Source organism: Scophthalmus maximus, chromosome 5 (assembly GCF_022379125.1).
Source record: "Scophthalmus maximus strain ysfricsl-2021 chromosome 5, ASM2237912v1, whole genome shotgun sequence".
In the NCBI taxonomy this organism is placed as follows: domain Eukaryota; kingdom Metazoa; phylum Chordata; class Actinopteri; order Pleuronectiformes; family Scophthalmidae; genus Scophthalmus; species Scophthalmus maximus.
In genome coordinates this window covers 5,894,003-5,921,368 of record NC_061519.1, presented here as the reverse complement: position 1 = coordinate 5,921,368, position 27,366 = coordinate 5,894,003, and the positions used below count along the sequence as shown (strand labels likewise).

The 27,366-nt window shown below is 43.9% G+C and overlaps 2 protein-coding genes across 9 annotated transcripts in view; one reads left to right on the top strand and one right to left on the bottom strand.

Annotated features, from left to right (window-relative positions):
- LOC118311153 (dynein axonemal intermediate chain 4-like) overlaps positions 1-326 on the top strand; it is a 10,148-nt gene extending 9,822 nt beyond the window's left edge. For 4 of the 5 annotated variants that reach the window (XM_047332140.1, XM_047332143.1, XM_047332141.1 and 1 more), the window contains one exon: positions 90-155. In XM_047332140.1, the coding sequence (XP_047188096.1) occupies positions 90-131 (42 nt within the window). In that variant the 3' untranslated portion in view covers positions 132-155. Of the gene's footprint in view, positions 1-89; positions 156-264 lie in introns of those variants that run through there. The other variant, XM_035634741.2, reaches the window with a different exon arrangement.
- Positions 142-27,366, bottom strand: slc44a5a (solute carrier family 44 member 5a). Of its 4 annotated transcripts, XM_047332135.1 has the most exons (24): positions 27,128-27,366; positions 21,794-21,842; positions 20,108-20,181; positions 17,291-17,375; positions 15,827-15,911; positions 14,789-14,917; positions 14,060-14,120; positions 13,794-13,917; positions 13,622-13,705; positions 12,910-13,022; positions 12,601-12,732; positions 11,986-12,085; positions 11,483-11,575; positions 11,215-11,302; positions 9,559-9,827; positions 9,354-9,448; positions 8,427-8,530; positions 8,275-8,348; positions 7,376-7,446; positions 7,093-7,181; positions 6,747-6,831; positions 3,569-3,728; positions 2,520-2,621; positions 142-875 (listed from the first exon to the last, which is right to left on the bottom strand). In XM_047332135.1, exons 1-24 carry the CDS (start codon positions 27,213-27,215, stop codon positions 827-829), a joined length of 2,403 nt encoding a protein of 800 aa, XP_047188091.1. In that variant the 5' UTR covers positions 27,216-27,366; the 3' UTR covers positions 142-826. The 4 variants fall into 4 exon arrangements, with proteins under 4 accessions (XP_047188091.1, XP_047188094.1, XP_047188092.1 ...); XM_047332138.1 differs by lacking the exons at positions 142-875; positions 2,520-2,621; positions 3,569-3,728 and adding an exon at positions 4,146-5,036; XM_047332136.1 differs by lacking the exons at positions 142-875; positions 2,520-2,621; positions 3,569-3,728 and adding an exon at positions 4,147-4,642.

The following is a 27,366-nucleotide window of genomic DNA, read 5'->3' as shown; positions in this document are numbered from 1 at the left end:
GAAGCATTCAGTGCAGTTTGGAATTCAGTCAGAGACACAGATATCCGATGGTCGGACGACTGAGGGCATCTCTGCATCTTTTCTTCCAGGTGGATATTCTGCAAGACCTCTGCTCTGAAGCTTCCTCATAGGGAGAAGTCATTTTCAAGATTCAAGTGAGCATCTCTCTCCCCCATTTATTTACATTACATGTCACTATGAATCAGTCTGACAGAGCATAAAGCAGAGGTTATACAACTGTCCCTGGTCTCTTTCTCTCCTCAGATGTTCTGGTTCTGTTAGAGAGTTCTTCTCCTCCGCAGTCTCAGAGCTGCTCATTGTGGGAACCGTTGTGTTTCTCTGTAATATTGATCGGCTCCACCTCACTATGTAAAGAGCCTTGAGACGATGTATGTTGGGATTTGGCGCGATACAAATAAAATTGAATTGAATTAAGAAAATATTTGTCTCTGTCTGGTGTAGATAAATACAAAGAATTAATAAGTATTTAAGGTTGTGCTTGAACATCCGATGTCAGGTCGTGTCACACACTGGTTCAGACACGTCCACTCAAACTTCCTCACCTGCTGCTCATTTCCTCATAATCTTCTTAGTTCACTGTAAATACGAACTGTGTTGCTAGTCATTACCTTCGGCTGTCTATCCAAAAACCCCAGTGTCAGAGACATAACCAGCTGCACAGAGAGAAACTATGAGATCAAGGTGAGACCATCCACTATAGAAATCAGCTGTTGTGTTTGAATATGATATAAACTCAAACTCACAGACGTGATCACTTAGTTCCCGTGAGATGTGAGTATCCGCTCTCCATTGCTTTCTCTCCCTCCTACGCCATGTTCCCCATTTTAAAGGTTGCCACCCACCTGGGCGTACACCTACAAACACATAAAAATATCAATAAATGATATTTCTACATCTTAACTTACATGCGGCTCCTACAGTCCTCTCATAAGTAACTTGGAGAACCCATGTACTCAGCCTATCTGCGATCTACTAACCCCCTTCTTGGCAGAAGAACAGAAATATCTAGCCAGAAACTTTTATATTGCCCTCAACACAAGTGAATTGTTCATAAACAGTGTGCAACATATGTGAAGTTTACAATTGAGGACGCAGTGTCAGAAAATGTAGAGCCAATGCATTGGTTAGTTATTTTGAGTCAGTGCCAACAACTAAAGCGCTCTTTTCCTTTTTTGATGGTAAATGGACTATATTTATATAGCACTTTCCTAGTCTTATTAGGCCATACAACAATAAAGGCAATCTCTTCAATACAGGGTAAGTGGCAATCAGCCAGAAAACTCTAGGCCTTATATATATCACCACCCTTCTCAGTCAAAGGTATCTGCTACATGAAAATGACAAAATCTTCGACCGAATCTGCGACCAACATCTGCAACAAAGAAAGGTCACCAGTTAAACTGGAACACTGGCGAAGACGTACCAACTTTGAAAATTGTTTTTACAGAAACCACCATCCTGCGTATATGCCAATGAATAAATGTTTGATAACAATAAAATAGCATAATCGTTCATGCATCATTATGTGGTACCTATTTCATTGTTTGGGTCAACGCAAGTTTCCATTGTTCAAATCGAGTTAGGGTATGGTTTGTTGCCCATCCACATTTTTGGATGGAGTTTCTCCCACCATACTCCCAGTCCTAAATCCCATGGAGGAGTTCTTTTCTACATGGATATGGAAGATATATGACCAGCTGTCCTTACTGGGAGCAATGGATGATGGCTGTGAGGATATACAGTAACCGCAGATTGTTGTAAGGGGGTGGCTGCGTCAAGCCAAAAGATTTATTCCCTCGTTGCATTGCAAGAGAGGATATCAGGTGTGATGTCGATGAAGCACCTTTTGCAGGTCACAGAGTGGTGTGCAGAATGTACCATGTGGTGTGAGGAGTGTACTTAGAGTTTTGACAATCGTAAGTTTGTTTCACTAAATGTGCCAAATCGATTGAGAAAACTATAAGCTTGTTTCGCAAATGTGTGCGTTTGTTTGTCAAAACGCATTATCATTCGTGGTGTTTGTCATTTTTCAAATGTTTACTCCAGAGAGGAGATTGCACTGTGAGCTACTCAAGGCACAGCATTGGCTGGCTTCCTGCCCCCACCTCAGGATACGTTGCCACAGTGTGAGCCGTGTATCTTAACAAAGACCCGACTTATTGATGATGAACTTCATTGGCAACAATTAAAAATATATATATATATTTGAATTGATTTCTTCAATTAGTTTTAGCAGTCCAAGTAAGACTGTACCCTTTTTTGACATTTGCGAATAGAAAAAACACTGTAAATGAAATTTCTTCTGCCTAAGATAAGAATATCTTTTCGGAAGTGTGTATTGAAAAGCATTTAGGATCAAATATGAATTAATCCTTGGTGGATTGGCTCTTTTCCCCCACTGATCGGCGGACACATCTTGGCAAAGACATCAAAATCTTATGCTCTTAAGATTACAAGTACATGACTGTAAAGTCTGTAAAACAGCTTACCCTACTCACCATTTTTGCCTTTCCATTGGGCAAGATGTCCAAGATGTCCTGTCCAACATGTCTGAACATTCACTATAGTCGACTTGCATCTGGTGTTTCCACATTCCTCTCCTGGAGGAGGAGATTTCTGTGTCACTTATCTCCTATTTGAAATTCAAACGAATCCTGTTCATTCTATATTTTGTGCGTCACAAATACAGTAAACCAATCGCTGTTGATTATGCGAATGTGAGTCAAAGAAACCGGAAACTTCCAGTACAGCAGAGGCAGCACATCATGAGAGGACGACAGGTGTGTCAGCAGACAGTTAGCATTAGCATTAGCATCATGAGAGGACAGCAGGTGTCAGTAGACAGTTAGCGTTAGCATTAGCATCATGAGAGGACGGCAGGTGTGTCAGCAGATAGTTAGCATTAGCATTAGCAGTTAGCTTCATGAGAGGACGACAGGTGTGTCAGCAGACAGTTAGCGTTAGCATTAGCAGTGGGTGAAAGTTTTGTGTCTGAATCTCGTCCATGTTGCCTCTAGAGAGAGTGGATCGTGTCAGACAAATTTCAGAGGGTAAACAATGTTAAACATAATATTAGACAGCTGATTATTTTTATATACTTTATAACATGACTGGAGGGGATCTTTAAGTTAGTTAAGTGTGGGTCAAAGTTGAAATTGACAGAAGGCCAATATGGAGACTGGTCCTTAATAAAAACAATCACAAGGACCTCAGTTTTATCCAAAATGATCGGGAGAAAGTCTCTAAACATCCTTTTTTGAAAGGGAAGTGATTTATATATGTGTCTAAGGCAATAGCAACAAATCATTTTCAACAAGGCAGAAAAGGTACATCATAATCACATAACCAGAAAAATTGTCTGCAGATATATGTGCAATATATGATGCAAATAAAAAAGTTAAAAGCATTGTTAATGTTTCATGTGACGCATTGAACCATCAGTTTGAACGAAATGACATAATACTAGTAGAGTTCAAAGAAGCGTGTGAGGCTGTGATACTGTAGTTGGCATAAGTTATTGTTTCATGATATAACACTGGATATTAACATTCTTTGCTGTCTCTGATGAAGGGGAAGAGTTTTCCCTGTGGCTGCATGTCTTTGTCTGTTCACATCTTTCCTCATATATCTACAAATGGCCTTCCTGAGGGAGCTGGTGATGTGATAAGGACGAGCACATGATCCATTGTTCATCTCCTGGTCCAGCACTACAATGAAAAACAAAAACATAAAAAAATGACTATTACTTGTCTCTTTGTCTGTGGCCCTGTTCATCAGGCATTCGGCAAACATCACTCAGATGTCCACATTCCCTTAGCTCCTGTGTAAGTACAGTATGTACTCATTTGTGTCCTTAAATCGTATATGCTGGCAATATCAGAACATTTCCAAAAGCCCACAGAGATACTGTATATTACGAGTGAGTCACACACACACACACACACACACACACACACACACACACACACACACACACACACACACACACACACACACACACACACACACACACACACACACACACACACACACACACACACACACACACACACACACACACACACACACACACACACAGAGATTTCAACAAACTGCTCCTGATGATGGTTTTTAACTCAATCATCAAACCTGACACTGGAACATCGTCTCTGTCATCGACTTTTTTTTAAAAGAAACATTGATTTGAGTGCTGAAGACAAAAACATTTTTATTATTCCTTTAATTAAGAAATGAACATTGTATTATATTTTGATCAATTTCACAAATTAAAAAACAAACTACAAATACAATAATCATCAAGTCTTATAAAAATGAACAGGGTGTATAAATAGTGTGACAGGCAATACGATTACTCTTGGTTTCATTTAGAAAAAAACCCAAAACCCATAGTGAGTGAAACTGAACAGTGTTTTCATAATCTTCCTTCTGTGTTGAAAACAAAGAGTTGTTTACAGAAATGAATTGCTTCAGGATAAATTGCTCAACTTCGTCTGTTATACAATAAAAAAACACTGCTACGTCACTTCTCCTCCAGAGGTGGAAAAACTCCTGATGACCTCAATATTGTTTTCCAGAGTCATAAGATGTCGTACTCTGTAGTTTCTCTCTTTTAATGAAAATGCTGTGGAACAAACGTGAAGAACGCTTCAGTTATAGTTTGTGACTGTGGCTATTGGTTGGAAACGGGCCTGAATCAACTTGTAGGTCTGAACGTGATCTCAGAACGACGTTTTTTTTCCGGCCACACTCGCTCTCACATCCCACGGAAACTGATTTTCATACGCTTTTTTCATAAACAATTTAAGGGCATTCATTGCAAACAGATAACAAATGAAGGTTTACAAAAAAAACCCATCTGAACTGAGGGGTGAAATCGTCACGGTGTCATTTCTGCACCGGTGCAGCCGGTGGGGGGAGACACTGCCCAGGCCTCCAGGAGAGAGAGCGCTGCCTCATCACGGTCAGTTTCATGTCGTCTGTGTAATGTTTCTGTCATGGTGGGACGAACTATCCTCCTGTGTGCCGGAGTATGAAAGCAGACCAGCCACGTTCAGCTTTGCCATAATAGTGATAATAATAATAATAATAACTCCTGGGCCTGTGTTATTTTTAACGTCAGTGTTGACGTCTCGAGGATTTGGACCGGTGATGTCTGTTTGTCCTTCACAGTTTTACAGAGACTGAGCAGACTGATGGCACGGCGGGGATATGGACGCCAGAATATCACCGCGACCGACTGGGTTTTCCCAGGATTCTGTGCAGCTCTGGGGACATGAGGAAAGGTTTTTCTGTACTACCATCGTTCCTCTCCAAGTCATCACCTGGTGGGCCCGACACACGCGTGGAGGGATCGAGGGGGAAGCGTGGGAGACGAAGCAGGTATGGATGGATGCACGTGCAGGGCGTTGATGATAGAGGTTGTGAACAAAGGTCAAATGAAGGTTTGTGGAGGGGAAGATCGCAGGGTGATGATAAACCAAGAGACAAGAAGAGAAGAGGTTAGTGCTGTTAAAGAGATGAAGGTCCTGATTAAAGAGTGTAGGCTTGACTCTGTGTGTGTGTGTGTGTGTGTGTGTGTGTGTTTGTGTGCACTCGTGTCGCTGGTGAAGACTTGGGCATATGCAGGAGATACGATTAAAAATAATGATAATAATAATAATTCCACACATTCATGGTCCATCTATGACCACTCTGATCCTCTTTGATCACTGGAATCATCATTTATCTGCATAATCTTAGTCTGTTGTAATATTATTTTTGGGGGACAGTTCCGATACCAATATGTCACTCAAGATATAAATATGTATTAATTGGCAATGATTCCTATGATGTCATTATCAAACCCTTATTACAAAGGAACATAATTGTGGCTTGATATTTTGCAGTTTTACCATAAAATTGATCATAAATAACTACAAATTAGAAGAAAACACAAATATAACCAAATGAATAGAACTTGAATTAACGAAATAAAATAGAAACATAAATGTACATTAAATTCTGAAAAATAAGATTCGAAAAGCTCATATTTATATATTATCAGCGAACCGATAAATCTGTCGGGCCCTAGTATTTTTTAATATTTTGTATCCTTGTATTCTTGTATTCTGAGCATAATTCATTTGTCAAAAATGTGAACAACAAACAATAAACAAAGTTAAAGATGAAAGTGACTGCTAGCATTATTATAATTATTATTATTATTAGTAGTAGTAGTAGTAGTAGTAGTAGTGGTAGTAGTAGTAGTAGTATTTGTTAACTTCATATAGATGTGATAACGTCATTATCATGATTACTTTTGACCACGATGATCTGATATTGTGACAGCTCTAATCTGATCTGACAGTTATGACTCTGAGAACAAAGAGTGATATTTGACATTAACTTCATGGTGCAGATTCAAAGGCCTGATATTTATATGTACAGTATATATATATATGTATATGTGTAATATAACCGTGTCAGTATGGACATCATTGCATATGATTACATTGCTGCTGGATATATATTAAAACACTCCACAGTTTCCTTTCTCCCTATAAAAACATTTGTCATTCCTTTACTGCCCTCAATGAGAAGGCATCATCGAAATTGTAAATTTAATTTTAATTTCATAATTATGAATAAAATCAAATTATGAAAAACACAATGTATAATTTGTCTGGCAAATCCAGTCAGTGAAAACAGTCCTGTCCTGCACTCGCATCAGTCAGACGTGTACTCACAGAAGCAGAGGAAGAGCGTGTCCACACACATGGCGTACACGCTGAAGAATCCATGAGCAATCAGGTACGCGCCCGTCACCACAGTCTGGTTGGACAAACGTCATCATCATCATCACAGGTGATAAGGAATATTGTTGCAGTATTACTTGTGTGTGTATGTGTGTGTGTGTGTGTGTGTGTGTTTGTGTGTGTGTGGAGAATTTTGTAACTGTATCTCAATTTGTGTGTCTGTAAACAAATCTGCAAACGTGTGTATGGATCTGTGAAAGTGTAATGCTTCCATAGCTATTAATTGCTGAAAGGCTACGTTTGTGTGCGTGTGTGAGATACAGAGAGAGAGTCTGACCAGTAGAGGGACCCAGTAGTAGTTGAGATTGGGCACTTCCTCCTGGATAACAGGGATCTTCCTAGTGAAAAAGAAGAAGGCAAACACACCTGACACACACACACGCACACACACGCACACACACACACACACACACACACACACACACACGCGCACACACACACACACACACACACACACACACACATTATTACATTATAATATGTTAAAGACTTTTTCTGATACATAACTTTCCAGTGGCAGGTTGAAACTGTCACGTGGAGCACGACTGTGGGCGACTCACCGACTCCTCCTGCTATCAGCACTTTGCCCAGAAACAAGAGGAAGTCGGTCACTCGGTCCAGAACAGCAACCCTGTGGAAACAGAGAGCTCCGACACATGATCCACACAGCTGACAGACAGACGCCACTGGGGGGCGCTGCGGTGTGACCAGTGTGTCAGACCGGAGCAACATGGTTGCAAAAATTTAAATAAAAGAGATATCATTATTGATCGTGGGTCTGTTTTACTTTGAGAACTCCTCTTTCAATGGCGCGCAGTCGGCAAGCTACAGTGATAACTGATATCTTTTTTTAAGTAATGTTTATATTTCAAAGAAAACTAAAACTAGTAGCACGGAATTATTCAGGCGTTTATTTGAGCTGCTTTATGTGTGTGTGTGTGTGTGTGTGTGTGTGTGTGTGTGTGTGTGTGTGTGTGTGTGTGTGTGTGTGTGCTCTTGAATAACGTGGCCTAAAGCAGACTATATAAACTGCAAACAACCACGACGTCTTTTTGGACCTCTGTGAGAGACTGAGAACTCTTTACAGCCTTTTGTAACTTTATGGACTTCATGTATTTTGTATGATTTCTGTGATGGCCCTTGTGTCTCTGTTTATGTAAAGTGACTTGCTTCTGATCCCCTCAGTTGTGTGCATCCTGAGCTTTATATTTCCTGATGATGGTGATCGAGCTACAAACCTAACACCCTCATGATGGCAATGCGTGCGTTCGTGCTGCTTTGTGTTTCACGTGTGGCTTATCGTGGTCGCTTGCTTGAGTGATGCTGACTGACATTTCTTGAGAGCAACCCGGACGAGCCAGCTGTACGCCACTCGCTGTTCCGCATGAACAGCAAACATCTCTCTGAACCCTGGAACTGATCCGTTGAAAGAGCCACACAGAGTTACGGATCTCCTTACCGGACCACATTTCTCATGAGTAGGAAGAAGGCCTCTCTGGCTGAGGTACAGAAGTTTTGACCATAGATCGCCACCTGGTGGAGAAAAGACACAAGGTGGTTGTTGTTCTTGAAAGAATGCTCCTGCAAACAGCGCTGCTTCAACCAGCTCACCATGATGTACGCGTTGTGGTTCATGTAGCGGATGAATTTGTCCAGACACCAGAAACAGCACTTCAGACAGCACATCAGGAACCGCGACAGGCTGTTGTCAAGACCTGCACGGATACAAGTGATGGTACATGGACTGTATTTATATATATATATATATATATATATATATATATATATATATATATATATATATATATACTATATTTATATCCAGCTTCTCTCGTTGCATCGATCGGTCAAAGCTCTTTACAGTAAAAGTCGCATCATTCACACAGCGCAGACTAGGGACTGGAGGAGGCGGGGAACCGACCGCTGGATGCCTCATCAGTGTTACCAGATGGACAGGAACTATCGTCTTGGTGAGAGTACATCATACATGTCCTCTGTATGATGTACTCTCAATAATGCTGATATTCACATAATAAAGTGACATAATTAGTAAGCTCTAAGTTTTACTAATCAGCACAGCAGTGCTAGTACTAGTTTCTTCTCATGCGGCGTCTTTCCAGCCAAGCGGCAGATGATCGAAGAGACACAGACAGCCGTTCAGATGTGGAGCTTGCAAAATTCTCCCGCCTCATTTCATATGGCTAGATTTGCAAGCCTCTGGTACGATACTTGAACATTTCCCATCTGCCGACGCTGGCCCTCGGGATTTCAAAGAGCTGTTTGAGGGTTAAGATTTGGATTCAATGTCATGGTACATGACCACAGCCACTTATCCATAATGTGCGGTGCCATAAGTGTGTGTATGCATTTGCTCTGTTGTTTGGTTTTGTATGTGATACGTATTGGGATGCAAGAAAAAAAATCCGAAGAGTAATCTTATTTTAGCTTAATTTAGCTAATATTATGGTTCGAATTAGGTTTAGGTCAGGGTAAGAGGCTAGGGACAGCACCAATGTGTGTGTGTGTGTGCTTGTGTACCTTTTAGTTTCTGCTCCAGGAATTCCAGTATGATCCGCAGGAGCTGGACCACAGAAAGAATTAGAGCTCCAAATGCCAAAGAGCCTGTGTGATACCTGCGGACGGTCAGAGGACGGGCTCAGTACATTGTGACCCACGGGCCTCTCTGTTTGACATATTTGTGTGTTCAGACTTTGACTTGACCGCCGTCCTGTCCTGACCTGACCTGACAGCCCTACTGAAGGAGGAGAAGAGGGGACATGCCGGGATGTCCTGAGGCTTCCTCTTGGCCCAGTAGTAGCTAGCGAACGTGCCGGCCAGGGTGCACTGCTCCAGGGCCAGGCTGAAGTTGACCAGCCAGAGGAAGACCAGGAGGTTGGACAGCTGCAACAGGGGGAGGTGGCGGTGGTAGGACGTCTCTCCGCCGTAGAAGGCGAACAGACACTGCGAGCCCAGACACAGCGCTGATGTGGAGATGTTGGTTCTGTTGAAGGTCTGACAGAAATGTGAGGGGGAGCACAGGACAGTCTATAAAGAATCTCAGTCATTATTATGTCATCTATATAGTGTGAAGACTGAGGTTGTGCACCACAGCCACTATAGGCCTTTTCTACAGCAAATGTATGCGTTGTAAAATATTTTATAATGGTTATGTTTTCTTTAATTAAAAAAAATAGTTATGATCATTTACATACATGAAGTAGAACAATCCTAGAACATTTCTGTAATTGTATGTATTTACTTATGGCTTTATTAGATTGTAGATAGCAGATGACAGATTTGTCTTATTGTCAATTCTACAAATGCACAAGGAAATCCTCTAACTACCACCGATCTCAGGCCCTGTTCACACCTTCCGTCTCAGGTGATCTGAAGACAGGTACAAACATGAACCCCACCCCAATGCACTGAGGACACACTTCAGATCCCATCACTCAGACCACATTTGCTGTTCTGGGACAGTGGCCACACTGGAAATGATGTACATGTTGATGGAAATGATGTACATGTTGATGGAAATGATGTACATGTTGATGGAAATGATGTTGATTGGCCTCCAGGAGCAGGGTGTGTGTGTGTGTGTGTGTGTGTGTGTGTGTGTGTGTGTGTGTGTGTGTGTGCGCGCGCGTGTGTGTTTGAGTGGGTGAGTGAGTGAGTGAGAGGGTGAGAGAGAGATAGTGGGACAGAGTGCTGCACACAGCTGAATAAAGCAATGGCGCAAAACACTAAAGTAGAGATACTGTGTGTATCTCTTTTTTGTATCATTATGAAAGGGTGTAGGGACAAATATAGTTTATGTATATATATATAGTTTATAAAAAGAAGCCTTTATACGATGTGCAGCAGTCTCTGGATGGAGCTTTGTGTTGTGTTATGTTGTGTAGCAGACGAATAGACTCTAAATAAAGATCTCCACTTCCTCAAGCTGTACAAAAATGAAGCAAAAACCCTCTCGGATACAGGTGCGGCCATCTTGTGCTTATAAGGTCATTTTGGAGCCAGAGTCTGCGCAGTGGACATTATTGGTCGAGTCGGTCTCAGCTGTCAATCATATCGTTTCACATCATTTTGATAGCTTCAAATAACTGATTAAAAACATGTCATGCTATTTGTGCAAATGTGCTGCAGACCTTCAGTAAATATGGACAAATGCAGTTTGACTGTTCAGTTTCCCAAAGGGGCCTAAAACCTTTGTCAATACTGTAGCGTCCCGCCTGGGGCCGCTGGGGGAATAATGAACAGGCGAGAGGGTTGTCTTGCAATGCCGTGCATTTATTATAAGACCTTTTATGGCTACTGTCGGCCGCAAAAATAACGCCGTACAACCGCTCGGCAATAGCCGTTCACCTTCGAACCAGAACCGGAAGACGATGTACGGTACCTCAGGATTGCAGGTGCTGTTGGTGTAGGGGCAGCTCACATCGGGAGACGTCACTTTGTAGATGGCTTCGCCGGAGGACGCGAGGTAACTGGTTTCACAGTGCGGGTTAAAGACACACCTGACAGGCTGGGCAGAAAAATGATGATACAGAAACATCATCATTGACACACGGATTCTAACATGGGAGTGACTCCGTCAAAGGAACCACTACGCTCTGAACTAAAAGAAGAGGTGATAACATGTCCAAGGTGTCGTCGTGAAAGGATACACTGCGGTCACCGCCCAGCAGGAGATGCAAAGGGTCAACAAGAGGAAGGTGACGACTGGAAAGAACAGTGTGGACATGATGTGACCGATGGCTCTGCAGCAACAGAGATACTACTGTCATGTTGGTGAAGTTCAGAATAGCTTAGAGGGGCAGCAAGTGATTCTGGAGAAAGCTTGTTTCTCTCTTTGCTGTAGTGATTTTACTGCTCTGGCCGGGACGCGGCCCCCCGACATCGGGTATGTCACTAGGCCAAAGCCACAGAGTGTCCGCATCACCCGCCAGCGCGTGTCTGAAGGTGTCGACGAGTGATGTTCACAAACGCCACACAGTGAGACAGTGAGTCCACAGAATCTGGGCGTGTAAATGTGTAAATGTTCGCAGATTTTTACAAAACGTGTCGCGCTTTAGAATCGCTTGCTGCCCCTTCAAATATGCTTTATGTACAATTAAAGGATCATTTGTCATGGTTTGTGATTTTCCCGTGCGGCCGTCTGCGGTCATACTTGCTGGCCTCTCTGAGCAGGGCGATGGACACTCGGACTCTTCTCCTCAAGAAGATCAACATGGCCAAGATGGAGGCTTCAGTCACTCCCAGAGACACCACTGACAAACACACACAATACCTATGATCGGATTCCACTTCACTGTTTTTTCAAATTCTCTTGTGTTAAATGATTTGACTCCCACGAAAATCACTTTGTGACTCAGCTCCCTTCCAAAGTAAAGGTTATGTTTTCATTGGTTTTCATGTGTTTTGTTCCACAAAACTGACTACAATGAGTTCCATGACATTTTGCGGAGGGTTGGGGCAAGACCCAAGAAAAACAGATCCAGAAACTAGTTTCACCTTCTTTAACATGGCGACATGGGGCGTTAGTTTGATATTTGATTACCTCTGCGAAGGAGGTCATGTGATTTGTTCGGTTTGATCGATTTGTTTGTTGGCACGATTTCTCCAAAATGTATGGACGGATTCGCCTGTTTGTTTTTTTAATCAAAGACAAGGTCTCGTCCATGGATCTGGACTCAGGATTATTCTTTTTTTAAGGATTCCATTGAGAGATAGGGCAAAGCCTGACATTTTGAGTCATATCCTCACAAATACATAACAGACTTACAAAATACGATCCATGTCTGTCTGAGTTGTAAGTAGACCTGCAGGTCAGTCTGCAGGCCAACTTCTGCTATGGCCACATCCGACCCTGGTGTGTGTCTGAGCTGGGACCAAACCACGGAGCAGTACCACATGCCTGTACACACACACACACACACACACACACACACACACACACACACACGCTCTGATAAGAGGTTGTCAGTAAGATCGTCACTCCACAGTGAGATCTCTGTGGTCAGAGAGCTGAGCGCACGACTGGATGGGAAAGTTCCGATTCAGGTAGAAACAATGCGGAGGCCTGAGGTCTCACCGTATGCCAGCAGCAGCACGACGGAGATGATGGTGGTCCACAGCAGCAACCCAGCTGTGAACCTCAGCAGCAGGATGAAGACCAGACTAACAGCCAGGGAAATCAGCAGCCCTCTGTCGGCAGGTTGCAAAGAGTACAAGGGGTTTAACATGCACAGGAGCCGTTTCTGATTCATCCTTCTACCATATGCTTTGGAACAGTCAATAAAGTCAAATGAGTTTTTCGCATTCGACAACGTCATACTGATTCATGTGAAGAAAATCATTCCATCTTCAAAGATGGGAGTTGATCGTATATGTGATGTTCCCTGTTGTCGGTGTGTCTGATTTCTGTCTTGCTCTTGATGAGACATGAACCGTGAGTTCTGGTGACTCCAGTGAGTTTTGGAGGGTCAGATCAATTGTTTGGCTCAAGAGTTTTGAAAAAGCGGCTTCAGTATGAGTACTGTGGCCACAAGGAGTTAGTACAGGAGAATGGTAAATGCTAAAATGGAGACAGTAGCTCAAGAAGAGAAGATGAGAAGTGTTCATCAAACAGGCATCCAGAAACTATAAGGTGGGCTGAGTCACAGTCTTCACTTCGAACACTCGTGTGAACGTGACAGAGGTAAATCGTGGCCGTTATTCAGTGACACAGACAGTAGACAAAGGTGGAACCGTTTCTGCAGCTGGACTACGAACAGTAAATATCCGTGTGTTGTTTGTGTAGTTACATGAGTATCCAGGTCCAAGACTTGGCGTAATCCTCCATTATCTTCATGCCCATCTCCCTCGTGTCCACGAGTCCCGTTATGCCCCTGCACACAGGAGAGGGAAGAGAGTTCATATCCACACCCCCAGACAATGAGTCATGGGTGAATGAGTGTGAAGAGCAGGTGACCGTACTTGGCAGCATGTTGGAGTTCACTGACACTGTGTGGAATCTCCAGAGCGTCCCTGAACCTGGTCCTGTTCGCGACAGTCACCGTCCCGTTCAGAGTGGAGAAGTGTGGCAGACACCTCTGGAGGACTGACCAGCACATGTTCAATCATTAATGACCATAAAGATTCTTACGAGCGAGCAGAGGGTTGTCTGGAGGTTATCTGGATGTCATTTTCGTCTATGTTGAACGTAAACACGGACATACAGTGTTGCGTTGTGGGATGCTTACATGGTCTACTGGGGATGATCATGGATGGACAGTCCTCGTCTCGGAGCACCTGAGACACCGGCTGCGGGACACAGGATAGACACCAGGGTGAGAGGTCAGCTAGTCTGAACTTTGAAAGACAAAGTGCCGGTACTCGTGTATATCAGCTGGTATCGGCAGATGATTAAGTATTACATCATGATTTTCTACAGAGAATAAAAGATACTAGGAGGTATAAGTGATGTCCACAACATACATGTATTTAAATGTATAACCTGAACATTAACTTGTCTGAAAACTGACTTGTCTATTCAGATCATTTCTTCCAACAATGTTCAAACGCTGGTCTGCATTCGCTGTTTGCTCCGGGAGGGAGTTTGACCTTTGAAGCTCCGTGTCGTCGTCAGACTAAGTTTGCGTTCTCTTGGAGCTCTTTTGGAGCCAGGCCAACACGATCGCCCTCTTGTTCTTCTCTTATTTTTCGCTTGTACAACATTGCTACACCCGCACGCTGATGTTATGTCGCTAGACTCCCGTGAGAGCGAGGACAGGTGAACGTCACCTAGTGCCTCTTGGGCAATGCAGAATATTTAGGGCCATAGTGACTCGGCCATAGAATCTGATGTGAACAGAGCCCAAACAAAAGTCCTGCTACGCAAGAGTACTCCAAAGAGTCAAATGTAGAAGTTCCAGTAACGCTGAGCTGTACATTACTATCTTTAAAGCACAGTTCATCATGTGTATCAGTACCTTGTCCGGGTTGTTGAATCCAGGCTTACAGAACTGTCTATAATAGTCCCAGTAGCTCTTGCCGAGTTTGTGTTGCAGCTGCATCTCAGTGTAGGTGGCAAACTTGTCTGGACACTGTGACACACACATCTGGAAGAAAGTCGACACAGACAGAACGTTTGCTGACGTATTCACTGGTTCTTGATCACTACCATTGCTGCTTTAGCCCAGACGTCGGTCTGCCTGTCCCAGTTGAATGTGATGTATCAGATGGGACCATGATAAACTGATGTGATGCATCAAAAGGTACCATGACTGACTGATGTGATGCATCAGATGGGACCATGACTGACTGATGTGATGCATCAGATGGGACCATGACTGACTGATGTGACGCATCAGATGGGACCATGATAAACTGATGTGATGCATCAGATGGGACCATGACTGAATGATGTGATGCATCAAAAGGTACCATGACTGACTGATGTGATGCATCAGATGGGACCATGACTGACTGATGTGATGCATCAGATGGGACCATGACTGACTGATGTGACGCATCAGATGGGACCATGATAAACTGATGTGATGCATCAGATGGGACCATGACTGAATGATGTGATGCATCAGATGGGACCATGACTGACTCATGTGATGCATCAGATGAGACCATGACTGACTGATGTGACGCATCAGATGGGACCATGATAAACTGATGTGATGCATCAGATGGGACCATGACTGACTGATGTGATGCATCAGATGGGACTATGATAAACTGATGTGATGCATCAAAAGGGACCATGACTGACTGATGTGATGCATCAAAAGGGACCATGACTGACTGATGTGATGCATCGGATGGGACCATGATAAACTGATGTGATGAATCAGATGGGACCATGATAACTGATGTGATGAATCAGATGGGACCATGATAACTGATGTGATGCATCAGATGGGACCATGACTGACTGATGTGACGCATCAGATGGGACCATGATAACTGATGCTGTGTCACTACAGCTGATACTTGGTCATGTGCTGAGGGAGTACCTGCGTGGTGGGGCACTGCAGGTTGATGAGTATCGTCGGGTTGGCACATTTTAAGATGTTGAAGTAGAACAGGATGGGTTTCTTCCTGCAAAATAAAGTGCTCATGTTAAATCACACACTCGCGCAGCACATGATCAGTCGGTGGCGTTGGTTAGAGCTGCTGCTGTGATCAGCTTGAGATTGGGAAGCAGATTCATCCATCTTATCCTCATGATTATGACTCACCGCGACAGGCAAAGTAAAGTACTTCAAAACCCCTCAGAGCCCGATGACTGAGTCCTACCTCAAGTCTGACCTGAGGACACCTAGTGTGACGATCTGAGGACGTCGTCATCACCGCTGGTGTCCAAAGCAAATAAACATCCATAAATCCACTTTCCATCTTTTCAAGTTCTCTTTCCAACTGTTGTCTTAAGTGATAGTTGGGGTTTCACAGTTTTTCTCGAGTGCTTAGATATTTTTCTTTCCTCTGACATCACATTTTCAAAACTGTCCAAAATGACACATTATGAACACTCAGAACTTTGAGCACATGCATCAAAAGCTTGTGATCCAATGGATATTGGGACGTCCCGATCCGATGAGATTCATTTAGTATTGAGTATCTGCCAATACCGTGTCCCGATCCGATACTACAGACGCACAGTGCCCACTTCCAGTACATTCAAGTTTTTAAAATCAATCCAACATAGATGCTTGACAATTATATAGCTCTGCAATGCATTAAGAAGAAAAAAAATGTTGGCATCCAAGCTGTTCCTTGATGGGTTTTAGTTTGTTTAAAACAAATGTAAACCACAAGTATGTTTTATAGGCGTGTGTAGTTTGGACATCCCTAATGGATATTCTGTATTATTTCAATCAATCAATAATATATAATAAAAACTAAATGCAAAAATACGGTGATCAATATGAACCAGTTCAACCATTGGTTACGTCGTCACGCTACGTGAACTCGAGACTACTCTGTTGAGATACAGTAAACCAAGAGACATTTTCTGATACAGTTTGACTCATTCTTGCATGTAGGTCTTTAAGTTTAGGACCTACAGTAAGTCCAATCTGCCTCAGCTTCTGTACTGCATTTAGTACTTCATATGATTTCTTATCGGCCTTTGGCCTCTTTGGTCCCGGTCGTAAAGAGCATCATGGAGGTCGGATATAGACTGATGCCCATTAAAGGTTTGATATGACTATTTGAAAAAGGCAATACTCTTCGGCCTGTAGCTACAGGGAATCACCAGTAGATGGCACAGCTAACAAGAGAAACATACTGTGTGTGTGTGTGTGTGTGTGTGTGTGTGTGTGTGTGTGTGTGTGTGTGTGTGTGTGTGTTGCCTCTTCATGTCATCTCTCTCCTGGAGCCTGCCAACAAAATGGCTCCATTCATCATTGCACTTGCATCAGTTTCATGAGGAGAGGATTCACGATGGACCAACGCTCAGTGTATTGACGGTCACTTACGCGTTGGACGTCCCCTTCTGCCCACAGAACTGTCCGTAGCTGTCTGTTGGATAGAGAACCTTCCTGGGGTCCCCGTGTGACCAGGCTGGACGGAGGGACGGACGAGACAAACAGAATATTCACTATCTGATAACTTCATATCTAATGTTTGATAACAATCTTATTTCCATAAGAATCGCTCATCTTAATCCTATGAAAAGTCAGCACAGAACACCAAACCGAACTCTGTAAAACAGAAAAGGAAATGAATTCTTCCTCATGGTTCAGAGAGAAACTAAGTCATCCAGTGTGTGTGTGTGTGTGTGTGTGTGTGTGTGTGTGTGTGTGTGTGTGTGTGTGTGTGTGTGTGTGTGTGTGCTGTATAAATGATCACTTCTCTCAGTGCCAAAACATGAAATCAGTCAAAACAAATCTCATTACTGTGATTTACTGGGTTTATGTCGTCATACTTGGCTGACCTATGAAATTATAAATATTACTATAACCGAAGTGTGCTAGGTTTGTAACTCATTACTACAGTACATCACCACACGCAGTGTTGACCCTCAGTACGACATCAAACTACTCAAAATGTAATATAAAATGCGCGTGGAGTGATTTTAAAGAGATAATTCATGCAGTTGCTGATACTCATTGCTCTTCAGATTCACCTAACCCACATGGAATGTTATGGAAAGAATGTATCCTTCTTAATGTCTTCAAATCCTGGTCATCTCTATGCTCTACACACACATGTACAGAGTTATGGTGTTATGAATTTGTGTGTGTGTGTGTGTGTGTGTGTGTGTGTGTGTGTGTGTGTGTGTGTGTGTGTGTGTGTGTGTAGCACTGATGGGAGGAAGGCGGGATGGGGAAAGAAAGACATGGGGGAGAGGTACAAAGTCCAGTCAGGGGGGCGGGCGTGAGAGAGTGAGGGTGATGTCATCAGGAATGATGTCATCCATGTCTGGTCGCGGCAGAGCGGGAGTGGAAATGTCTTTGTTGCAGAGTGCAATGCAGCTCACGCAGTCAGTGTGCACATGAACAAAGTGGGATTAGTGTGTTCATATCCTATTTATGGGATGATGTCACCAGTAACCAAACAGTAACACACACACACACACACACACACACACACACACACACACACACACACACACACACACACACACACACACACACACACACACACACACACACACACACACACACACACACACACACACACACACACACACACACACACACTGTGATACCCTCACTCCAAACTCTATTAACGAAATCTGCTCCGTACTATCAAAGGAATGAGGTTATACTAGGGTATAAGGCCACACACGCACACACACACACACACACACACACACACACACACACACACACACACACACACACACACACACACACACACACACACACACACACACACACACACACACACACACACACACACACACACACACACACACACACACACACACACACACACACACACCCACCTGCTGACCACGTGGCAGTAACAGGGACCATTTGTAGTGATATCTCAATGTGTCTCTGTCTGTATCTGTAACCACACATCTCCACATGAGAGAGAGCTCTGAAGTCATGCATATTTCAGAAAGAAAGAAGTGAAATGAGCGTTGGAAAGTTATCCCAGTGATCTAAGCCCTGAAGTGACATCATACTCAGGAATGTGATCTCATACTTCAGAGCTTCTTACATTCAAACAGTTCTTAGGTCCAGTGATGATGTCAGATTGACTCGATCGAAGATAGTGAAGTGGAGTCCTGTGGAAACAAGGGTTCTGTTCTGCTGGTCGACAGGACCCAGAGTGCAGTGAACGTGAGAGCAGTGTGAACCGACTGTCCGTCCCAGTCGGTGCTGCAGTATTACAGTGTGTGGGAGATTGGTTTATTGCACCTGACGTCCAGAACACACCCACGCTTAACTAGGAGAGAAGCTCCAACACTTCTGAACCGAGTGCCCGGAGCAAACAGGCAAAAGTGGCAAAAGTTGATTTGGACATCACTTTTCTATTAGCTCTCATAATAAGATGCTTCCATTCAGCCTCTGCCTGGACTTGCTGCCATGACTTCAGGAGCAACAAAGAGATTCCCGTTGCTCTACTGTATTCTGCCTCCGCTCCTCGCACCTCTCCCTGTGTCTCAAACAGAAGAAAAAACCCGCCCAGCGATGCGCCGACCTCTCGCCTCGTCTCTAATTGCATCAATCTATTTCATTCAGGGGTAACAGAGCTCTGACCTCACACACAAATCTGAAAAAATGTCAGCGAAACTGAGATCACTCTCCCTGCAGCTCAGTTACCGTGGAAACTTTCTCTGCAAAGCTCCTGTAACCTGCCCACTGCAGCTTTTCTCTCTGACTCCATTTACACCTGCGTTTGACACGTTCACATACATGGACATGATCACATCCTGATTACATAACTGCACTGAATACTGCAGCTGGTATTAATACACCGAGATTAGATGGCTCTGTCCACTCCGATCTTCCTTGTGCAGCCCAAAATAAGAACCCACCAACAGAAAGAGATAGCAGCGGAGTCGTGAGACGTTGCCATACTGTGAGGTGAGAACAGAGTTGGATCTGTGTCGAGTTGTTCGTCAAGTGTAAGTGAGAGGAGATCAAGAGGAAACAACAAAGACCAAGAGTGTGTGGAGTCACAAGAGAACACACTGCAAGACGAGTCTGATCAAAGCTCTGTGAGTGTGTGTGAGTGTGTGTGAGTGTGTGTGAGTGTGTGTGAGTGTGTGTGAGTGTGTGTGTGTGTGCGTGTGTGTGCGTGTGTGTGTGTGTGTGTGTGTGTGCGCATGCACTCACCCACAATGCCCAGAGCCACATATGAGAGGATGACAATGATGAAGATCAAACAACATAAGATGTCAGTGCAGCTTCTGGAGGGACAGAGAAGAAAAACAAGTTGCAGCAGAAAACTTCATGAAGAAAAGTCCGTTGACATTTTTATACATGAGGACGACGCTGCCTGACACTATGTTCACACACGGACTGAGAGTTCGGGTGTAACATGGAGTATTTAAGCAATAGCTCAGGACAGGACGTGATATATATATATATATATATATATATATATATATATGTATATACTCATTATATATGAGCGTATATCACGGTGTGAAGTGAGCTGTTGATTTCATAAAACAGCTACAAGTTTGGTGAAATGAATGTTATAGACACACTACAATTTAATTTTTTTATTTCGTGAGAAAAACCAACGAGTTTTTTCAACCAAGTCGTCCCTCCTGGCTGCCTGCACAGTGCTTGGCAGTTGCTATGCAACACACTGTAGCGTTCCTCAGAAAGAAGACTACCACGTCTACTGATTGCTACTGACGTCTGCTCACATCTACTGACGTCTACTCACATCTACTGACGTCTACTTGCGTCTACTGACGTCTACTGACGTCTACTGAAGTCTACTGACGTCTACTGACGTCTGCTCATGTATACTGACGTCTACTGACGTCTACTGACGTCTACTGAAGTCTACTGGTGTCTACTCGCGTCTACTCGCGTCTACTGGTGTCTACTCACGTCTACTCGCGTCTACTGGTGTCTACTCACATCCACTCATGTCTACTGATGTCTACTGACGTCTAGATTTCTAGATTTTCCGTCTGATTTGAGCTCCCGGTTTGAGCTTCCATTTGCCTTTAAATGCCAGGTGAACTGTCACCTTGGTGGATCCATATTATGATGGTGTATTTACCAGGTGGTAAGAGAGAACCCTTTCATTACTTAGTGCACAAGGAGATCAGAGTTTGTACGCTCATTGTTCAACCGCCTCCCGTAGCTAAATGGTAAACATATATAACAGCACTTCTCTGGTCTTATTGACCACTCAAAGCGCTTTACAGGACGAGTCACATTCACACATTCACACGCTGAAGAGCCGTCAGAGGCAGTTTGGGTTAGGTATCTTTCCCGAGGCCCCATCGGCATGTGGACTAGGGGAAGCTGGGATCGAACCGCCGACCTTTGGGTAAGTGGACGACCGACTCCACCTCCTGAGCCTATTGCGTACATCACTATCTTGATCCTTAAAGTAACAGTGAAGGGTTACTGTGCCACTGGCTTTCAGACCAGATGCCAGAGCAGGAAAATTAAGACTGCACATTGTTGGTCTGAAAGTAGCTTCGGCTGTGAAACAAGAAACATCGAGGCTTGGTCCCTGTTGTTGGATGACATCACACGTCAATAGGATAATGAGGATGTGTTGTTAGTTTACATGTTTGGCAAGATGCAAACACATTCAATATCAGACATTGCAGTACAATATCCAAAGACCCTGGTCTGGTTGAATACAGAAAATGTTCAGTATCACTTCTGACACCTGTTTATTAAAACTGAACCAAAACACTCTCTTTCACTAATCTGCCTAATGTTTCACTCATGTAACAGAACGTGATATGACAAATATACAAGCTGAGATCATTTAATAAGTATCTTTGATACCTTATGAGAAAAAAAGAGGGTGTATGGAATTACCTTCTGCAGACTGGACCTCTGAAGGAAGGATCAAACTTGTGTGGTTCTCCTGAAAAACAAAGAGATAAAAACTAAATGGATGAAATCGTTGCCGGGCAGAACTCTGCCTGTACACGAGCCTGTCTACGTACACGTCATCACTTGTAGCTTCCCAAACCCACAAAGTTCACGCCTGGAGCCAAAAAAGAAGCTGGACCAGTGGCAAAGTAGAATGTTTACTACCCCCTTTGCTGCTGTGACATCTTATTTTATAATCTGTGTGATGTTAGGATTGCAAAAAAAATAATTAAATAAAAACTATACTAACTATACGGTATATATATATATCCATCTTTGACATGCTAATGAGACTGTCATTCAATCTCTCTTTTACACTTTGTGAATGTTTCTTTTCCTCCCTCCTTCACAGAGACACTGAGCGTTGTGGAAGATGAAGATGGGGAAGTGAGACGTTGCTTGTCAAGATCTAGACATCAGCTGCATCACACTTTATATTCAAACACAACCGCACGCACGCACGCACGCACGCACGCACGCACGCACGCACGCACGCTTTGTCTCTAGTTTACATCTCAGAGTTAACAGGAAATATTTAGAGGGAGGCCTGAGCTCCATCCACTTTCATCCTCCTGCTTCCTGTCGGCCATCAAAGTCCAATCAGAGCCCAACTCACTTCCTGTCTGGCAGAGCAGGAGTCGGCTCACTGAGAGTGTGTTTTTTGTTGCTTTCACATCCACCTTCACTTGCTACTTCATCCTCTTTTTGTAAATTATTTTGAAGTGCAGAAATGTAATGTATTAGTTTTTTCATTCCTCCCACCCACACTGCATGGACATATTATGAGTTGCTTACTATAGTAACTTTTACAGAATATTCTGGTTAGCGTCTGTCTTCATATAATAAACGCAGCAGAGCCTCAAGTTAAAAGAAAAGTCTGAGTCCTTTGTCACGCTGATTAAGGAAAGCAAGGGGGGTGGTCCCGGAGCGACACAGCACATTGGCCCTGGAGAAAAAGAAACGTATCCTCTGCATCCCGACCACTGTGTGGACATGGAAACGCTCCGTCGACATTTAATAATTCTCAATGATCGTGGTTACTGCTCAAGAGCTGTAACATGCATTTTAGCCGTGCAGCAGTGAAAAGGGTCCCCCTCAGCGTCACAGCACCGGTGTTACAGTATATGAAAAGTTCATTTCATATGGAAAATAAACACCGGTATTCAGTATGAACCGGTGTACCGCCCAGCCCGATCAACACAGACACAGAGAGGGTGAAAAAAGTGAGAAGAAAGTGACTACTGTTTGTATGAACACACACACACACACACACACACACACACACACACACACACACACACACACACACACACACACACACACACACACACACACACACACACACACACACACACACACACACACACACACACACACACACACACACACACACACACACACACACACACACACACACCAGAGGGAGTACTGGTCGACAAAGGAAGCACAAGAGATGGGAACTAGAGTGAAGAGAGCCCCTGTGGTTGCCTGTCAGACCGTCCTTCTGAGAATAACAGAGGACTTTTAAGTGTGTGTGTGTGCGTGTGTGTGAGGAGAAACAATTCTTGACAAGACAAAGAACAGAGGGAAGAAATGAGATGGAAATGTATTCAGATTATTCAGTAGTAAAGGTGGAAATGTGAAGGAGCAGTGAAGGGCTGAGCGTGGAGGACGGTACGATGGAGAGGGAGACTGACACACGAAGGGCAGGATATTGTATATTAATGCCTACACAAAGTTTACACTCAAGGATTCAAAGTCTCTGGGTGGCTTCCAGATAATGGTCCTTTCCTGCAAATGATCTCTAAAGGTAGATCGAACACACTCATAGATAGCAGTCCTCTAAGTATGCCAGATTCTTTTCATCAAATGTCGTCTGTCCAGCCATCTTGGAAAGTTAAAGAAAGTGAAAAGAAATCCCTGGATCCACTCCTATGTCCGGATCAGCACCAAAAAGGAATGGGTTCTTTTATCCTGTGACATTTTGAAGATACAGTATGAATGCTATGGAGCATGAAGGTGTTCAGAGAGTTATTTTGCAATCTGCCAATGAGACGATTATTTCTTGTTACAATTGAAAATGTCAGACTTGTGGTGGTGCAAGCTAAACATTCAGGGCTCATCACATGGTTTAAATTTGAGCCTGACCAATATGGATATGTGAGGGACAATGCCAATATCAGGCACACATATACTTGTGGGTTTGAATCCGACCTGTGACGATTTCCTGCATGCCTTCCCCCCTCTCTCTCCCCTCTCTCACCTAGCTGTCCTGTTAAATTAAAGGCGGAAAAAGGCCCAACAAAAATATTATTAAAAAAATAATAATAATAAAAGAAAGCACCACAAGCCACCAGGCTCCTCTCCTCTGGGACCAGGGAGGCAGACCCCCTCTCTACATTTAAAGTCCCCCTCCAGTCCAAAAAGGGTTTTTCTTCTGTGTCTGACTTTCCCCTTCAAACGAATCCTGTTCCAGCTAGTTTTAGTACGTCACAAATACGACAACCAACCGCTGTCCAATGTGCAAATGTAGGCAACAGGCCTCCAGGCGGCGAGACTTTTTATTTATTTTTTGCCAGTGAAGGCCAATGGAAGTCCGGGAGTGATCAGTCACCTGCGGGCGTCAAAATCAAAGTTGTCAGTCTCGTCTCCCGACGCGCATTCCGTGTTCTCTTGCACCCGTGGTCGGCCTCCGGGCTGGTCCTGGTCCCGGTCCCGGTCCTTGTCCTGGTGCAGTTTAACCGGAACGGCGCGCTCTTTTTACCCTGACGCCGGACGTGTCGGTGTCGCCCCTCTCCTCCAGTCCAAGTGTCGCACCTCGCCGGCCGCGATCACACCGACATCAGGTCCGTCAAGCCGCGACGCAAGGGCATTACGGCACAGCAGCAGCTGTGGTGGGTGGGGCGCGCAGCCTGTGCTCTCATGAAGATTCATAGTTTCAGAATTCCTCCTTCCTTAGCCCTAACCCCTAGCCCGTATTTGGCCTAGCAGATTATTTTTATATACTTTAAATCGTGACTGGAGGGGGGTCTTTAAAGTTAGACTGAAAACCTTCCTCTTTGATAAAGATTATAGTTCGAGCTGCTCAGGCGTTTACTGAACCATCTCTTAGTGATGCTGCTATAGGCCGAGACTGCTGGGCGAACTCCCATCATGCCTCACTCTCTCTCTCTCTCAGGTATCTCTGCAGATCCAACTCTGAGACAACTCAACTATAATTAACATTATTATGATTGATAACAACATCATGACTTGCCATTAAGTGACAGTATTATTATTGTCATTATAAGAACCAGCCTGACAGTTTGCTAAACTTTTTCCAGGTTAATATATGATTTTTTTAGTTCACAGTACAGCTGCTTCCTGAGCCTGACCCATTTAACAGTTAGCCGATGATATGGGGCCACATGAGCCTCACCTAGGTGGCATCGGCGTCTGCGATTATGTTTGCCGAAATACGACATAAAAAACGTTTATTTTGTAGAATACACAATGCAGAAAAGATGTGCATTCATGTTTACATTTACGTTTGTTTTCTTAATTCAAGGTCCATATATCTAGTTGTATTTGTGTTATTTATAATAAGGTTTATAGGTAAACTGTCAAAATCAAGCCTCAAATATATATATATATATATATATGGTCACTGCACATAACAAGCCCCAAAGCTGCGAGCAGTTTGTTAACATCTCTCCTCGACACCTGAAGAGACGTGCTATCAAGTGGCGCTAGGACTCAGGGGTTTTGGTCTAGTGGGATGCGCGTCGGTCTCCCGCACTGGAGGCTGCGGGTTGGCCACCCGGCCAGTCCAGAAAAATCCCAACAACCGAGAGATGGACAAGCTCTAAAATCGCTTACTGCACCTTTAATATCGCCTCCATCCATTAACTATATGACTCATCCCTTCAGGGTCGCCAGGTCACAGGGGTCAATCCCAGTGACTGCGCACACAACACACGGATGAAACCAAAGAAAAACGTTGCGTTAGTGGAGCAACGTTGGACAATCGAGTCCCGAAGAAAAGCCGCACTTCAGTGATACGGGAGTGTTTTCGGGATTGAGACGACAGATGTGGAACAGGATCATTCAGTCGCCACGTCTTCGGGGCAACATCACCAACGAGTGTACGGCCAACAAGTCAGTGAAAGAAGTGACGAGCACAGAACTACATCAGAGTCGTCTGCGACTGTTTCTCCGCATGAAAAGAGACAGAGCTGCAACAATTGATCGATGAGTAATCGACTGCGAAATCAATCAGCAACTATTTTGATAATCGATTTATCAGGTCAAGTAGTTTTTCAAGAAAATAATCGTTAGTTGCAGCTCTATCACAGAGACAGAGCTGAAGGCTCCAAGTGAAAATCGCAATAAAAAAAATCTCAATTAGATATTTTCCCCAGCCCGAGCCAATGATGCAGAGGACCTCTGACAAAACTGTCCAATCAGTGAGCGTCTCTTGGTTCATGTGTAATAAATCAGTGGGAACATGAAACTGGACCAAAGGAAACAGACGACAGGTCGGACGGCGAGGTAACTGTCAACGGGCTGCAGGACGCGCGCGCACACACGCACGCACGCACGCACGCACGCACACACGCACGTCAGTAGAATAGTGTCTCTAATGATGATGATTGGTTCGATATGGCATACTCCAATTGCTGCAGTGGGCAGTTGGTGTGAAGGAGGGCGGGCTGAGTGAGGTCAGCTGATGGTGGCATTAGTGAACAGTAATACTCAGCTAATCTTTTTATCCTGCCGCTCACCAAAATAGCCTCAGTCCGCTCAGAACAAAGCATCAACACCTTCAAACCATTTTCCTCCATCTGCTACGAGAAACACCGTCCTGCCCTCCCATGTCCTCACCATCCTCACATGTTGTTCATTTGACAAAATGAAACCCTTCTTTATATAAATATATATACAGTAAATAGAGAAGATGCTGAGTGTGTCAGTAGACGGGGGTCTGTCGGCTTTGTGCAGGTTTCTGCCTCAGGACTCAATTGTTTCACTGTAAAAATCAACTCTTATTTCAAAAGTGATATAAGAGTTCACTCTTTTGTTCCTATGATATTTTTTCCCCAGTCAGTTTTCAGTCTTACAGGATCCAGGTTCTTGGAACTCGATGTGTCTTCTGATGACATGAGAGTTATTAGTTCAAGTGCTCACTTGTGTTTCAAAGTGAACTGTTGCAGAAAACGAAGATCGTTAAAGTGATTAGAGTCATCACACTGACACACGACGTCCCGCCTGTAGTTCAGAAGCTGTCAGCCTACTCACCGTAGTAGCGACCCGCTGCTGCGGCTCCAGCCGCCGGCTCGCTGCGAACGGCGGCGGAGCTGCTCAGTGAGTACCGGTGAGGAGCCATGGACGGAGGAGCGGATGAATGGAGCGACCGCACACTGTGCTCCACCTGCCTCCTCTCTCCTCCTCTCTTCTCTCCTTTTGTCTCCTCTCCTCTCCTCTCTTACTACCTCCTCTCCTTTTGTCTCCTCTCTTACTACCTCCTCTCCTTTTGT

What these genes read in the sequence shown, in the direction of transcription:
- slc44a5a (XM_047332135.1), bottom strand. Translation starts at nt 27,215, where the DNA reads ATGGCTCCTCACCGGTACTCACTGAGCAGCTCCGCCGCCGTTCGCAGC. An exon ending in TGTGGCTCTGGGCATTGTGG is followed by an intron (nt 17,376 to 20,107) that starts GTGAGTGCATGC and finishes CCCTCCGTCCAG; the next exon opens with CCTGGTCACACGGGGACCCC. An exon ending in CCTGGAGCAGAAACTAAAAG is followed by an intron (nt 8,531 to 9,353) that starts GTACACAAGCAC and finishes GTATCCGTGCAG; the next exon opens with GTCTTGACAACAGCCTGTCG.